General features: G+C 35.1%; 1 protein-coding gene across 1 annotated transcript in view; it reads right to left on the reverse strand.

Annotated features, from left to right (window-relative positions):
• Positions 1-2755: 2755 nt before the first annotated feature.
• The window catches only part of RC3H2 (ring finger and CCCH-type domains 2), a 46586-nt gene continuing 33604 nt past the window's right edge, over positions 2756-15737 (reverse strand). Inside the window, 12 exon segments of the mRNA XM_007468370.1 lie at positions 2756-2951; positions 3574-3722; positions 3820-3957; positions 4179-4313; positions 4410-4491; positions 5068-5152; positions 5393-5606; positions 5934-6080; positions 7460-7630; positions 8213-8646; positions 9329-9543; positions 13212-13520. Of these exon segments, the coding sequence (XP_007468432.1) occupies positions 2756-2951; positions 3574-3722; positions 3820-3957; positions 4179-4313; positions 4410-4491; positions 5068-5152; positions 5393-5606; positions 5934-6080; positions 7460-7630; positions 8213-8646; positions 9329-9543; positions 13212-13520 (2275 nt within the window).

The following is a 15737-nucleotide window of genomic DNA, read 5'->3' on the forward strand; positions in this document are numbered from 1 at the left end:
CAAAAAATCCCAACAAAGAAACAATTCCTATGTTGTTAGTGAGGAAGAGAGTAAGTTTTTAAGAACAGGGAGTTACTGTTTTATGGGATCACCTGCTGCAAGACAAGCATTATTTTAATATAAATGTTCTGAGACATACCAATAAGTTGGCAGGTATATACATACACTGATGCAAATGTAATTTCACTGGACAAGTAGGCAAACACCTAAGCAGTTTATCCCAACCCCCTCCAGCAGAGCACAACCAAGTTTCAAAACTTCAATTTTAAAATTAAAAAGATAAGGTTAAATACACAAGATCAATTTATGTAGTATATATTCACCCTCAGAACGTGCTGAAGATGTTTTGCGTAGTTCTGTTGCACAGAGGGTTCTTTCCCTGAGGGCACATAAGGAGCTCTCAAACTGTTAATAGGTCTCTATTTTGTAACAAAATAGCAATTTTAAAATCTTAAAAAAAAATACATTACCTTCAACATGGAAGATCTCACTATTTAAATATCCATGAAATAGACATACTGGTTTGCATATCCTTTTGGAAATACAAACAGCAAATAAAGTACATTGGAAGCATTTCAAATGTAATAAGCGCATATTTATAGAAAGGTTCTGATATAAATTATATAACAATCACGTTCCTGTAATATCCTAGGCTAATTTATAATGTCGGAAATAAGTTAATGTAACATGGTTTAAAACTCTTGTTCCTATTCATTTCAGGTTACAGAGTGAAATAAATAAAATGTCCTTGTAGGGATGGGGGCACTGGCCATGGCAAAAAGGTACAGTACTAACCAAGGAAACTAAGTCAAGGCTACTGTGCTGTTATGCTACAAACAAACATCTTCATACATTTGAGTATTAAATAAATGTGTAAGATCTTCCATACTGACACCAGAATATCAAAACTACCCCTTTGTTTCTCAGGTATATTTACAACTTATCAGTCACCTTATGAGCATGTTCATTAAGACAGGTATCAAACACCAGTATTTACTCATTCTGATCAAGAAATTTCAGGGAAATGTCAACCCTCCCGCCCCTGGAAATGTGCACAAAACTTTTTATCAAAATCTTATCTGATACAATGCTGTGGTTTTGTAAAACAACTAAATAGCTCAGACGACCAATAACATGATCCTGTTTAAGCATCTTGCTAGCAGGAAAAGCCCTTACATACAGTACACCTGGTGAAAGATCAGCTTGGCTTAAAATATTCCAGTACAATTTTCAGAGTAAACAACTTCACAGAAGTTAATTAAAAATAATAGTAAAAGTCAAACTAATCTTAGAGAAATGGGGGGAAAAACAAAGACACAAACTACAGGTAAGATCACCCAGAAGGAATGCCCAGCTTTTGTTTTCAAATGTTGACTGAAATTTAGGTTTCAATAAAATACCTCCCACAAATCTGGAGCCTGGCTGGTTGAACATACTGCATACTTTCAGATGCCAAGTCAAAACACTTTTCAGTCACATTTTAGCAGGGCAGAAATTATTCATGTTTTTAAGTATGAATAAAGGTTAGCCAATGTTCTATTATTACATGGTTCATAGTCTTATCAACCTAACAGTCAGAAAAACAAGGAAAATTAAACCCCAACATGAAGTAACAATAAACAATATTTAACCAAGATAATGCAATGAACATCCAAATGAATTAGCTTAAATTAAAAACCCAGCAATACCATCTTGTTAGTCAGTGCAAACACTACATACAGGGTTTTCTCAAGAAAGCTGAAAGCACCTGATTCTTTTGCCAAGTCATCAGATTCATAATGTACAGGCTTAAATCTGCATTTTAAAAAACTGCCATTACATTAGTGCATAATTTATCAAAATTGTAAAAACGATTCTGCATAACTTAGGAGAATTTAATATCTAGTACATCAGCTGAAAGACTTAGGCACTTGGTTATATATTTAATTACTTACTTCAACAAGTAGCCTGTGTATAAATATTAACAAAGCAGAAACTATTTTTGAAAAATGGAAAATTGAAAAAAAATTTAAATGCTACAGATAAAAGCACTGCACCACACTCCTACATATAATGCAGTAAAGAAAGCTAGTATATAACCCTGTAAAATTCTATGGTAAGAACATCTAACTCCACTCTTCAAAATTAAAAAAAAAAAAAAAAAAAAAAAAAAAAAACCAAACAAAAGCCCCGCGGTATCTGTGAAGTACAATAACATGAGGCCTGTGTGTGCCGTGTAGCCGGGGTCAAAAAAAAAAAAAAAAAAAAAAAAGAGAAAAAAAAATCCATGCAAAGTCCCATGAAAAAGATAAATAAAGCAGCTGGAATGAGATGGAAATTTCTCTCAGTGAAACATAAAATAGAAATAAATAAGTTAATTAAGTCTACTTTCACTAGATGTATCATTGTAGGATCCTGCTAGTTTAATAACTGAGTTGTTAATTTTCTATAGAAGCCATTTAAAATAGGAAATGGCTCAGTTACTGCACCGGATTGCTACAAACTCATAAAAAGCTGCTTGAAGCTTAAGTTAAATGTCCAAATTCCAATCACTTCTGGAAAGTGAACGTGTTACCCTAGTAAAGTAAATTTTCTTTTTTTTCATAATGCTAATGCAAGAGGGCTTGAAGTATCAAAGAGTCCACAGGAAATGGATGCCCCCAGTAATATCTTTTTTTTAAAAAAAATATACATTATATAATATATATTATATATATAAAAAGCTAGTGTAAATGCTTCCATGGTATGGTCACAGATTTGAAAGATGAACCTCTTTTCAGCTGTTAACCATCTTCCCATTTGCAACAGGTTTCAAAAAGTCGTTTTTATCTTCAGACATAACATGAGTTTTCAGAATGAGGTTGCCAACACTGACAGATGTGGCAAGAGGGAGGCAACTCGCACTGCTAATGGCCACTGGGAGTGGCTGACTAAAGCAAGAAGTTACCGGCAGAATTGTTTTTTGCTCCTCCCTGGGAGAGAATAAATGACATTGAAAACAAATTAGCTTTAAGTGAAAACTTTTAAGAGTAACCATACATGCTGAATAAAAGTAGTAACACACTTGAAGAGCCCCTAGCAAAGGCATGTCTTTTTCACTAAAAAGTATCAGAGGCCACTAAAAAAGTCCCATTTTCCAAAAATTATAATAAAAAATTAGAACACTGGTTAATTTAAGGCCAACAAACTATCAAGTTCAAGATTAGCCCATATTTTTGGCAGTAATTATGGACTAAAGGCCAAAAATATCTTAGCAAGATTTTTAAAAAGGGAAACCCTTCAGTTAGGTTTTAGTTCTCCATTTTGTAGTCTTGATGTTTGGCTATCAGTTAGAGGAAGTATAACCTGATGCTAGAGCATAAAAATAAACTTTTATCCCAACAAAAAGCAAGTTTTAGGCTACTAAAATGGACCACTTGGTTAGTTAAAATTTAGTTCTCCTCTCCTAAAAATCCAGACTGACCAAATCATTGCCTTATTACGGTAAGGTCTTCCCCTCATACGATAAAACCAAAAGTGAATTTAACAATGCATCTATTTCTTTTTCTTCATGCCCTGTGCCCACTGGTTATGAATTTTATGTCTAACACTCACAGAATCACATGGTCTTCATCTAAACTCTGTCTCTTCTGCTCCAGGGGCTCCTTTTGGTGTTGTTGGACTTGATGCCCATTTTCTACTACTGTTCCATTCAGTAACTGATCATTTTGAGAACTGATACCAAGCTGTATGTCCAGGATCTCCTACGAAAATAAAATGTTAATCCTTCAGTATGAAAGTATTCTGTACTTTAATTTCCAATGGAGTAAAGCCTCCTAGATGTGTGACTGCAGTACTTACTTCAATCTGTTCACCTTGTCCATCAGGTTCATCAGTATCAAGTGCTGAAAGCTCTAACTCTATATCCCTATCAGGCTTAGTATCAGCTGCATCTTCTGTATAATCACTCTGTAATTAAGAAAAATGGTGATTTCATATCTGTGGAAACTGGGGCTTCCCTTTTAAATTAAAATGGGAGTCCCAATGATTGATCTAAAAAAAGAAATCTGGGACTACAATTTTATTTCTACTTTTAAGTTTTAAAAGCAATCATCCACCAGAAAAAGCCAAATTTTGCACTAAGTAATGGCATAAAATAACATGCAACAGCAGCAAAGCAAATATATTGGGCATGAAGCTGAGAGGTTCAGTTTCCTTACCTCTCCATTTCTCAGTTCAATTTCCTTGCTTAGAAGATTTAAGGTAAGGTGACGGCCTTCGTCCAGGGAATTCCACTTCTGTTGCATGGCCAGAGCATTGGCCTCCCTCTGAAGAAGCAACGAGTTACTCTTGGCCTAGAGGAAAAAAAAAGTAAAGTCAGCTTCCATCCATAACTTTTAAATGTCGTTCTATTTTTTAAAAAATTCAAAGCTGAGTAACACAGAGCCTACCTGCTGAAGTTCAATGCTCAAAAGGTCTCCAGTACTGGAATGCTTTCTATGACCAGATAAATCAGTAACAATGAATCTGTCCCTTTAAAGAAAAATATGTTTACTGTTATAAAAGTGAAATAAATGAAGCAACTAAAGCAGTAATGACTATATAACAACTATATACTATATATATATATATATATTTTTTTTTTTTTTTTTAATTTATTTATTTTTGGTTGCGTTGGGCCTTCATTGCTGCACGCAGGCTTTCTCTAGTTGTGGCGAGCGGGGGCTACTCTTTGTTGCAGTGCGTGGGCTTCTCATTGTGGTGGCTTCTCTTGTTGCAGAGCATGGGCTCTAGGCAGGCGGGCTTCAGTAGTTGTGGCACACAGGCTTAGTTGCTCCACGGCATGTGGGATCTTCCCAGACCAGGGCTCAAACCCATGTCCCCTGCACTGGCAGGAAGATTCTTAACCACTGCGCCACCAGGGAAGTCCTATATATATGTTTTACATAACATATCAACCCTGAAAGTTTCAGTCATTATTCAAAATGTAAAATTTTTTCCAGAAATTTGTTATATAGCTAAAACTAGCAAAGCACAGCTCATGAATAACTGGGAGTAGGATCTGTACTCTGAGAATAGAGAATCCTAAAGAATTAAGCATAACGTTACCGTTCAATATAATGTGCTGATGACGTAGCTTCATTACCATATGAACTCCATCTTGAATCAACAGCATTGACATAAGGGACATAATCTATAGAAATGTAGAAAGAAACAACGATCAGAAAAGTGAAAAATCAGATATAGATGTGAATGTATACTTTTCCAAAAAATCCGTATTTTATCCAACTAGCCATGTTCTCCTGGCTAAGCCATTTAATTCTGAGTTTACTGTGGCTGTTAAACGGAGAGAAATGTTCTGTATCTAACAGAGTGAGGGTTAAAGAGCACAGTGCTAGAACCTATCAGGTGAAGTATTAGTTAAATGGATCACCTGATACGCTGATAGGTTTAGTCGTACTTCCTTGGGAAGCAGTGGCCTGGACAGGATCCGTGGTATGGTAACCTGTACGGGAAGATCTAGAAATTGCACCCCATTTTGAGATGATAGGTCCATCACTAAAAGGAATTATTGGATCTTCTTCTTTTGTCCTTCTCTGAGTTTCAAATAAATGCACTCTTCTCTTAACATCTCCACTGTCCAGGTCCTGCATAAATAAAAGAAAATCAATAAAAAGATTGTTGGCAATTACTTCAGCTAATAATACAAGTACATGCTTTCAAAAGACATTAAATTAAGTTTTCTGGTAAATTTAACATTAGCTGTATATCTCAATGATAACCCAACATCTACTTTAAAACACTCAACTATGCCCAAATAATTTAAACATTAAGTGCAATTTATTTCAGGCTTACCTAAATGTAACTCTGCTGCTTACAGATGAGTAACATACCAACGATATGAAGATGAAAGCATTCAATCATTCTAAAACTTGAGTCAACATGCACGACAACCCTTGCCCCCCAAATCATACCATTAACACAGCATTTGAATTAGCAATTACATCTCTGGGCTCTGAATCGATAGCATTTATACAGGAACCTATGGTGCCACAAGACCAGGGGGAATAATGGGAAAGATGATCTTCTTCAAATTTTGTGCCACTCACACTTTCAGAGAACTGATTAAAAAAAGAAAAAAAAAAAAAAAGGCACAGGCAATTGGTAAGAAATTTAAATTTACAAACTTGTAACTAATATAAAGTAACTATTATAGAATTCACAGCACTTTACAGTGAACAATTAAACATTCAATAACTAATATAAAAAACTGTAATAAGTAACAAATAGTATTTATATTATTTGTATTTGTATTACGTATTAATAGAAAAGAGAATGCCTTCTCTTTTTTACTTTGTCCTTTAAGAACTCATAAGGAACCCCTGACTGATACTATACAGACCAATCAACAATTTATAGCATGCCCCTAACATGGTACAAAGTGCTCTAAAAAATGAAAAAAAGCAAAAGAAAACACACACATACACATACACAGATAAATACAAATACATTTTTATATTAAGCAAGTGGCAATTCTATCACTCTTGTCAAGATGGTTAGCTGTTCTGAAGAAGTACAAGTTTGATGAGATAAATTTGGATCTACTTTAAAAATTCAGTATTTATGGATGGAAAAATATGATGTCTAGGATTACTTCAAAATAATCCAGTAGGAAGAGGGGGTACAAATGAAAGAAGATGGGCTGAGTTGATAATTGTGGGTAATGGGTACATGGAGTTTATTACTATTCTCTCTACTTTTGCATATGTTTGACATTTTTCCTAATGAAGACTAGAAAAAAATTTTATTTTAGTATCTCAAGGGATAGGAAATAAACCAGATGAATCAAAAAAAAATTAATGGTTTGCTCTAAATATAACAGTACTGAAAACAGTGTACATTAAAATAATCCTGGTACAAAAACTTGTTTTGAAATGATAAGAACAATAATTAACAGTGATTTAAAACACCATAAATAATACAGTAGGCGTTTTTGCACCTCTTGTGAAGTAGGGAAGAAATGCCTCAGATAGACCAGAATTCAAATCCAAGCTACTTACAGGGTGAATTTACTACTTGGGCAAATTACTTAACTTCTCTGAGTAGGATTCCTAACATGCAAAATATGGGTAATACCTGCCCCCTAAGGATTCTGTAAGAATTAAATAAAATAACTGCTTAATACAGTGCCTGGCACAAGTAGGTGCTCAATAAATGGTGGATATAAATCTTATTATTAATAAAAGCCATAAAAATAATGAGAACTATACTGCTGGAAAGATTTTTGAATTCTTGGTGGAAAAAGGACTGATTTAGTGGCCTTCAGAGTATCACAATGCCTAGCGATAGTGCTTACATACTCAGTGCTTACTGAATTAAACTCAACTGCCACCAAACCAATGCAAAATATCCAACATAGCTAACTCTGGCTTGAATGAGTGCTCTGAAGTCAGTTGTCTGACCTATCCCTGCAACATCAAGTAATTAAAACCTTTCTTACATCAGTGCGAAAGTCTACACTGAATAGAGGAGAAGGTGGTGTTGGTGACTGTGTTGCCACAGGAAGAGTTGAAGAGACAAGAGGTGCTTTCTGAGTGTGGTACTGTGCCCACTGCTCTGGCTTTCTTCTTATCTGCTCCTCGCAACTGGTCTTCAAATGACCACAAGGTTCCTAAGGGGGGATAAAAGAAACAATCTTAATCATCTAGGGAGTGGTAAATAAATTTAACTATGCTCTGTGGAAATAATGTGAACATTTATTATATTGTTGGGACAAAAAGAAAAATACAGTAGGGAAGTCACCCTAGCCTATTCTCCATACACTTAAACGAAAGGGTTAATATTTAGTCAAATGTTAAAAGTAAAATCTGAGCGCTCACTTCTCTGGTTTAGGAAAATCATATGTATATAAGTCGGGATACTAAAAATAGGCCCTGTCTTTGTATTTTGAAGATTTCTTTTTACCTTCCCATCAGTTTCGTATCCAAACATAACATTTATTGAGCATGAATATGCATCAGGTCTAAGAGCTTTGCTTTTTCTGATTTAATCCTCACAACGGCTTTATGAGGTAGGTACTACTATGATTTCCATCAAATACGAAAAAACTGATATAGAGAAGTCAAGTAAAATTCCATAAGTCACACAATAAGTAAGTGGAGGAGCCAGGATATATACCTGAATGGTCTAACACCAGACTCTAGAGTCTTAACCACTACACTATATCAGCATTCCTATTTCCATTATCACTTACCCTTGGTAAAGGCACAGTTGTCCTTGGCTCACTTGGTGGCTGGCAAGCCACCGAATAATACCCATCTAATGAGTTATATCTTTCCCGCAAAGACGTCTGATACACAGACGAGTGCATCACATCCATTGGAGGTAAAGAATTGCTTCTAATAATGTCATCTCGTTGGTACATAGGTGGGCGCCAGATGCGCCTGCTGTCGTACACAGGAGCATACATTCCAGAAGGTACTGGAGGAACTGGTCCATACGGCTGCGGAGGAGGAGGTTGGTAAGGAGAAGAATTCATTCGATCTCGAGGCGAAAATGTACTGTAATGATCAGCATATGGCATGGAAGCAGGTGGGAGGGAGGACTCTGGAACATTATTGGACCTCACAAAGCGAGGAACACAGGGAGCCACACCAGCTGGTACTGTTGGAGGTGGTGGATAGTATCCTTGAAAATTGGAAAGAGGAATATTTAATGTAATCTTAGTAAAATTTAACATTCTGTAATGGTTTAAAGTCTAAAGCAGCCTTTAATGTTGGAAAATAAAATAAGCTTTGAACTTTACTTTAGTTACCCCTGGTTTAGAAAGACACTACACACTTTCAAGACACCACTATATGAAAATCATTAACGTTCAATAATTTGTTAAACTGCTGCTTAAAAACACTTGAAGAGCTATTAACAGATGGCTGGTAAATTTCCTTCTAGGCCATGTATTGCCACAGGTTTTAGATTAAGTAATCAGTTACATCATTGATTCTTAACCTTTTGGGGAGCAGAGGTTAAAGACCTCTTTCATAATCTATATAAGCTGTGCATCGTCTTTCCAAAATTATACTTAAGTATATATAAACCAAACATTTAGTATACTATTTCAGAGGACATACAGAACTTACTAAAGCTCATCCATGGACCCTACATTTGATTCATAGGAATGAGAATCTTAAAACTACTGGTATGTAAAATCATAGATTCTTAGGACAGGAAGAAAACTTAGGGGTCATATAGTCCAAAGGATTAATTTTTTAATGTAGATTTTCTTAGATAGATATAAATGATTCACTAATTTATTACAACAAATGTTATATTGTAGTTTCTTTTTTTCTTAGAATTGTCTAAAATTACTTACCTGTCTGTGGGTACTGTGGGACTTCAAAGGGTATGTGAGTCCTTGGATCTTGAAAATACTGAATGTTTTCAGAATGCTGAGGATATACTGGTACTCTAGTTATAAATGGGCTGGATTTTGGAGGCACAGAATTCAGCTCTGTTCCAACATTAGTGGGCCCAGCTGAGGTAGCTGCTATATTACTTACAGGAGTCTTGGGTGGAGAACCAATTTTACTGGAGAGAAAATTTAACAAGGGCAAATGATAAATCACTATCTATGACTGTTAAAAGTCTTTCTCAGTAGGAATGGTTCATAAAATTATAGTGATCACTAACAGCAAATGCTTCAGGTATTTCCACAGTGACAAATAAGGCCATGAATTTCATTACCACCTTACACTGTTAATTCACAAGATTATAGTAACAGATCTCATATTTTGGTGAGGATGAAAAACAAAACAAAAAACTGCAAACAAATCCCAGGCACAATGTGACCCACTAGTCCCTTTTTACTCATACTTTAAACAAAGATTTTTCCTACTGGGAGTTTAAAAAAAATCCTGTTCAATAACTTCTCAACAGAAATAATATAGTTTGCCAGTAGAATTTTTTGACACAAATAAGACAGATATGTAAAGGGAAGGACTGCTCTAAATATTAAGCATTAGATTAGCTGAAATGTAAACTTATTGAATAAAGGCCATTTTTGCCCATTTTGTTAACTGCTACATGCCCAGGATCTAAAACAGTTTCTGGCACACAGGAGGCACTCAGTAAATATTTGTTGGACAAATGGAAAAGTTCCTGCTACGTAGTAGGTACTCAGTAAATATCTGCTAGATGAACAGAATGTCAATGAAATGGTTACTCATTAAATTGATGCAAAACACACAAGCTTTTTTTTTTTTTTAAACACAAGGGATTTTCTTTGTTGATTCACCAGGCGATCAGCTCCAGAGGATCTCACCATGGCTTTAGGCCCTCTGAAGAAGTCAAACTTTGGCAGAGCTGAGATATGTGGTGACGCAAGAAAAAGATCTTGTTAATGATGCAGGAATTCAATACATTGCATCTCAACTAGATTAGAGGGTTTTTCTCAAAATAGAGCAGCTCTTTTAAAGCAAGAGTATAAATAACAAGGAGTATGGGCTGCCTTTAAGTCTAGCAGAGATTAGTCTAGCAGATGTTTACTTCTATGTGCAATTGTGTATTAAAATGCAGAAAATAAGAAACTGTGGATAATAGTAGTAAGTACAAATGGCTTAGAGTTTAAAGATATTTTAGTGCTGTGCTTATATTTTGAAGTTCAATAGAGGCAACAAGGAAAATGATTAGGGTTTCCTCTTAACAATGATAGTAACACTAATCAATTAATGAGCACATTCCAGAAACTATTCTAAGTGCTTTACATAGATTATCTGGTCCTCCATAGCAGAATGTTATATACCATAAAATTCAGATAAGTACTTTGAAATGACAAATTCTTAGACTTTGCAGGAAAAATGTACCAAAATCCATGACAAGGTTCATAGCCTTATGAAATCATGCAAGCTATCCCAAAAATCCAGACTTAAGGAAAAAGCTAACTTTCAGTCCCATTCTAGCCAGACAGCTAGATTCTAGATGAATTTAGGATTCTAGGCTGTCCTTTGCAGCAGGCCCTCTTACCTACATGCTTTTGCCTGTGCTGCTTTCTCTACTGACGAGACCCTTCCTTCCTAATTAGCCATACTTTTGGAATGCCTCAGGTGTCATCACCTTACCTCTAAAAAACCTTCCATAATAACTCCAGGTAGAATTATTGTTATTTTTTGTGTTTTAATAACACTTGAAACACAACTCCATTACAGTACCTTTCAGAATATATTATATGATATCTGTTTATGTCTGTCTCCCAAACTACACTGGAAGACTCTTAGAAGCAGGGAGTATATCTACTTCATTTTCATTAACTATGCCAATTGTCCTGGTATTTGGCACATATCATAATTTCTGAATGAATAAATGATTTATTTACCAAGATTTACTTATTTTTGAAAGTTGTTTTCTCTAGTCCATCATTTTTTTAAAAACTAAGATATATTTACCCTTGTAAGGTGTACAATTCAGTGATTTCTGGTATATTCCCAAGGCTGTGCAACCATCACTGCTATCTTATTCTGAAACATTTTTACCACCCCTAAAAGAAACCTGTACTCATTAGCATTCACTCCCCATCCCCTTGTCCCCCAGCCCCAGCCCCTAGCAACTATTCATCTACTTTCTGTCTTCTATGGATTTGCCTATTCTGGACATTCACATAAATGGAATTCTACAATATTTGACTTTTGTATCTAGCTTCTTTCACTTAATATATGTTTTCAAGGTTCATCCATATTGTAGTATGTACTAGTACCTTATTCTTTAACGGCTGAGTAACATTTCACCGTATGAATATAAAATGGTTTTACAACTTTACCTTGCCAAAACCCTTCAAAAGCTCATTTCCTAAATATATTTAACACAAGACCTCCATAATCTGGTGCCAACCTACCTATCTAAATCTTATCATATTTCACCTAGCAATATAAAATTTTCCTATTCTTTAATCCAACCCCAATATTGCTTTATTTATGTAAATGCTGTCTCCCCAACTATGTCTTTATAAGTTTCTTAAATGCACAGATACCTTTTACATCTCATGTATTTTCTTTTCCTTTATTTATTTTTAAAATTTTCTTTATTTTTTTTGGCTGTGTTAGGTCTCAGTTGCGGCACTCTCATGTATTTTCAAGAGTGCCAAAATCAGAGCTCAGTATTAGTGTGTAAATAACATTTGCTAAATTAGACAATGTTCTCTGATTTATCTCTTCGAAGATCTCTCTGAGGGAAGATTATAAGGATCCTCTAATAAACAAATTTCCCTATCACATGCTAATTGCAGAAATAAAGAATATAAATGTCTACCTATCCATTTATTATTTGAAATCCCTAGCAATTTACTGTGTGCCTAGCATAACCCTTTTTCCCCAAAAGGTATATAATAGACACTGACAGACTATTTATGGGCAACAATCTAAACATGCTTTCGCTCAGATTTTAAGAGGCTAAAAGAATACAAAAGCCTGAGGTATTAGAGGTGGAAGTAACTTTTCAGATAATCGGAAAGTTTTAAAACTTTTTTCTTAAAGTACCAAAACCTTTCTGCCAAATTAAATCTTATGCTGAAACCCCAAAACAACAATAATGGTAATAATAATAATGGTAGTTATAATAACAGCAGCAGATATTTAGTGAGTGCTATGTGGCAGGTACTATTCAAAGCACATTGCAGTATTAACTCATTTAATCCTCACAACCAACATATGAAGCAGGTAGTATTATTATACCAATTTTATGGATAAGTAAACTGAGGAAAACAGATTAAGTAACCGGCCTAAGATCAAACAGCTGGAGAACACTGAGCCAGAATTTGAACCCAGAGTTTGGCTTTAAAGATTTCCCTCTTAACAACTACACATCATTACAGAGCATAAAGTGGAACTGTTCTAATTGAAACAGGCTGGAGGCTCAAGCATCTCATCTGCTTAGGTTTCTACTTAGTTCCTTTTTGGCACCTCTATGGACTCAATCCTAAAGTTCAAGGAAATAAGGTGAGAAAAACTGAATTCTGGTCCAACCTCTTCAGTTTACAGTTGAAGAAAACAAAACCCAGAGTTGAAATGAATTTCCAAGGTCACAGCTATTCAATTGCAGATCCAGGACTAACTCAACTTTTTTGGTATTTAGTGCTTTTTCTACTACATGAAACATTCTGCATAAAAATTCTGATTAACTGCTTTTCCTCAGGATAAATAAAAATACTCAGGTACTTATAAAAAAGGCTAAATTACTCACGTTAAACATTTTTACCTAATACTTACTTTTCAGTTACAGACTCTGCAGAAGGCCCAGCAGCATTCTGACCATTAGTGCCAACCTTCCCCACTTTCTTCACAGTCTCCAGAGCTCTTAATGTACTGTCAGTACTACGAGGAATTAGCTGGGAAACACTGTTTTCTGCATTTGAAATTCCGTTTGTACTTGGAACAATTTTCCCTGTTGTTTCAGTACTTCCTATGACAGAAATGACATTTCCGGCTGTGGTTGTGACAGTGTTGTTTACACCAACTTTATTTAGAAGAGGAAACGTTCTTACAGTTGCATTGATCTTTTTGTTCCTTAATCGATACCTGTTTCAAAAACAATAAACATATCAGTAAATATTTCACTAAATCTTACCCTAAGTAAAAAAAAAAGAAAAAAAAAAAGGGAGGGAGCAATAGGAAAAAATGTTAAAAGGAAGAACAACTTTGAAAAACAGGTTTCTTCAGAAACTAACACACCATTGTAAAGCAATTATACTCCAATAAAGATGTTAAAAAAAAAGTTTCTTCAGCTAAATATCAAATACAGTCTACATCAAACTCTGCTATGATAGCCACCACATGAACATGTATCTGCCATATACAATATATATATGTACACACAATACTTATGTATGGAGACACACAATTAATGTAGCAAGAAAAGTACAAATGTATTCAAAAAACTATTTTGAGAGTGGGAAGAGATCTTCTTGAAAATTTTGTATAATTGGAATAGAAAGTACACTATATAAAAATGAAAGTAACCATACCAAATTTATTTGGGAATGTAGAATGAAAAGGTATGCAAGAGTTGAAAGAATTCTGTTGTTACCAAATTGTTAAGACATCATATTATTTTAAAGAGATTAAAACAAACCCAAAACTCATTCTTAAACATTACACCAAAATATAGAAATTTAGTATTCTACTTTCAGATTAGTTTATGACTAAAGTAAAAAGTATTTGGATTAAAGATATTTTCCGATATTAAATTCAGGGTTTTATTTATGGTGGTCAGATACAATACTCTAATATATGAAGCAACCTGATCTCTGATTCCATTTAAGAAAATTTATTTCCAGTCATACAACAAAAATTTCATTACAATGTAGTCCTAGTTAGTGTTCCCTCCAATATTTTAAAGTGGTGAACAACTATGTTATATGTATAGAAAGACTGCACACATATGGGTTCATAATTACATATACCTAAATTAATCTGATATTAATGTTATATATAACCAAACATATGGTAATTAGATATAAACAGTGTTAGTGATGAGCAATGCCTTAACAACAGTTTCCCTTTTAGTCCTCCAGTATCTATAAACAGCTTCATTATTCAATTCTCCCCGTCTCATTCATACACACACACTGACAGAAGCAGCAAAGCTCAGTAAAGACAAGTATTCCCAGATCAGACTGGCTAAAGGTGGAGTAATAGAACATGAAGTTCAAAAAAAACATAGGTTATGGCCAGCTTATATATGTCATCTTATAGATCTGGGGAACCAATGATTATTTCTTGAAGAATGAGGATTATAAGCAGACCTATATTTTAGAAAGGCAGTTTGGTGGCATGGAGGGGCCAGTGCTTTCCTCAACACGCTACTCTGAAACCTGCTCTTCATTCTTCACTTCAAAGGTTCTTGCACAAAATGCCCAGCTGCTCCTTGCTTTCCATTCTCAAAGGATAAATTTCAAATTTCCTTAAGATTGCTCGGGCAGGCAAAATATAAAGTTTTAATTGTGAGTCTCTTAAAAGAAAGGAGTAAGGTAAAGTAAGGGACAAACAGGGATACATACTGGACTCCTGGCATCTAGGCAGCTAAAGACTTAGGCTTGGAATCTGGACCTCACAGTTGAAAAAAGCCAATTACCTCCTATTCTTTTAAAGTCAGCCATGAGCTCCCTCAAGTATTGGCTCCCTGCCTTACCCAGCTTAGAATCCATTATCTACCATTAATTCCTCCCTTATAAATACCTTTAACTCCCTTGGTCCAATTACCCTGTTGAACTCACCTGGTAAAACCCCAATCCAATCTGTTACTTATTCTCTTATTCTGTGTCTGCTCAAGTAGGTGAATGTTGCTAGAGAAAAATCATGCAATCATGCTGACTAAACTCTCTTCAAAATCATGATCAAGTATTTAAAATGGCCAAGCACTACATTAATACACTTCTCTACTAAATTCACTTTCCTATCTCTAAAATCCTCTTCCCTTCCATTCCCCAGAGCCCCGCCACAGCTGATGATACTGCCTCCCACTTCACAGAGAAAACAGATGACACCAGAGGAGAATTAATTATCTTTCCATCACCAATCCCGCCAACCTTCCTGCTTCTGTAACTACACACTCCACCTAAAATAGGAGGTGAAGAGTTCCTATTCCTAACTAAGGCCAATCTTTCCACTTGCACCCCAGGTCACAAGCCCATTTCCCTTCTCAAAGATTTCACTCCTATAATTATCTTTTCTTCTCTAGTGAATCATCACCTCATTCAGGTGTCTGCTTAAATGTCATATCCTCTGGGATCCCTT

The sequence above is a fragment of the Lipotes vexillifer genome, unplaced genomic scaffold, assembly GCF_000442215.2.
Source record: "Lipotes vexillifer unplaced genomic scaffold, Lipotes_vexillifer_v1.1 scaffold1285, whole genome shotgun sequence".
Lineage (NCBI taxonomy): Eukaryota > Metazoa > Chordata > Mammalia > Artiodactyla > Lipotidae > Lipotes > Lipotes vexillifer.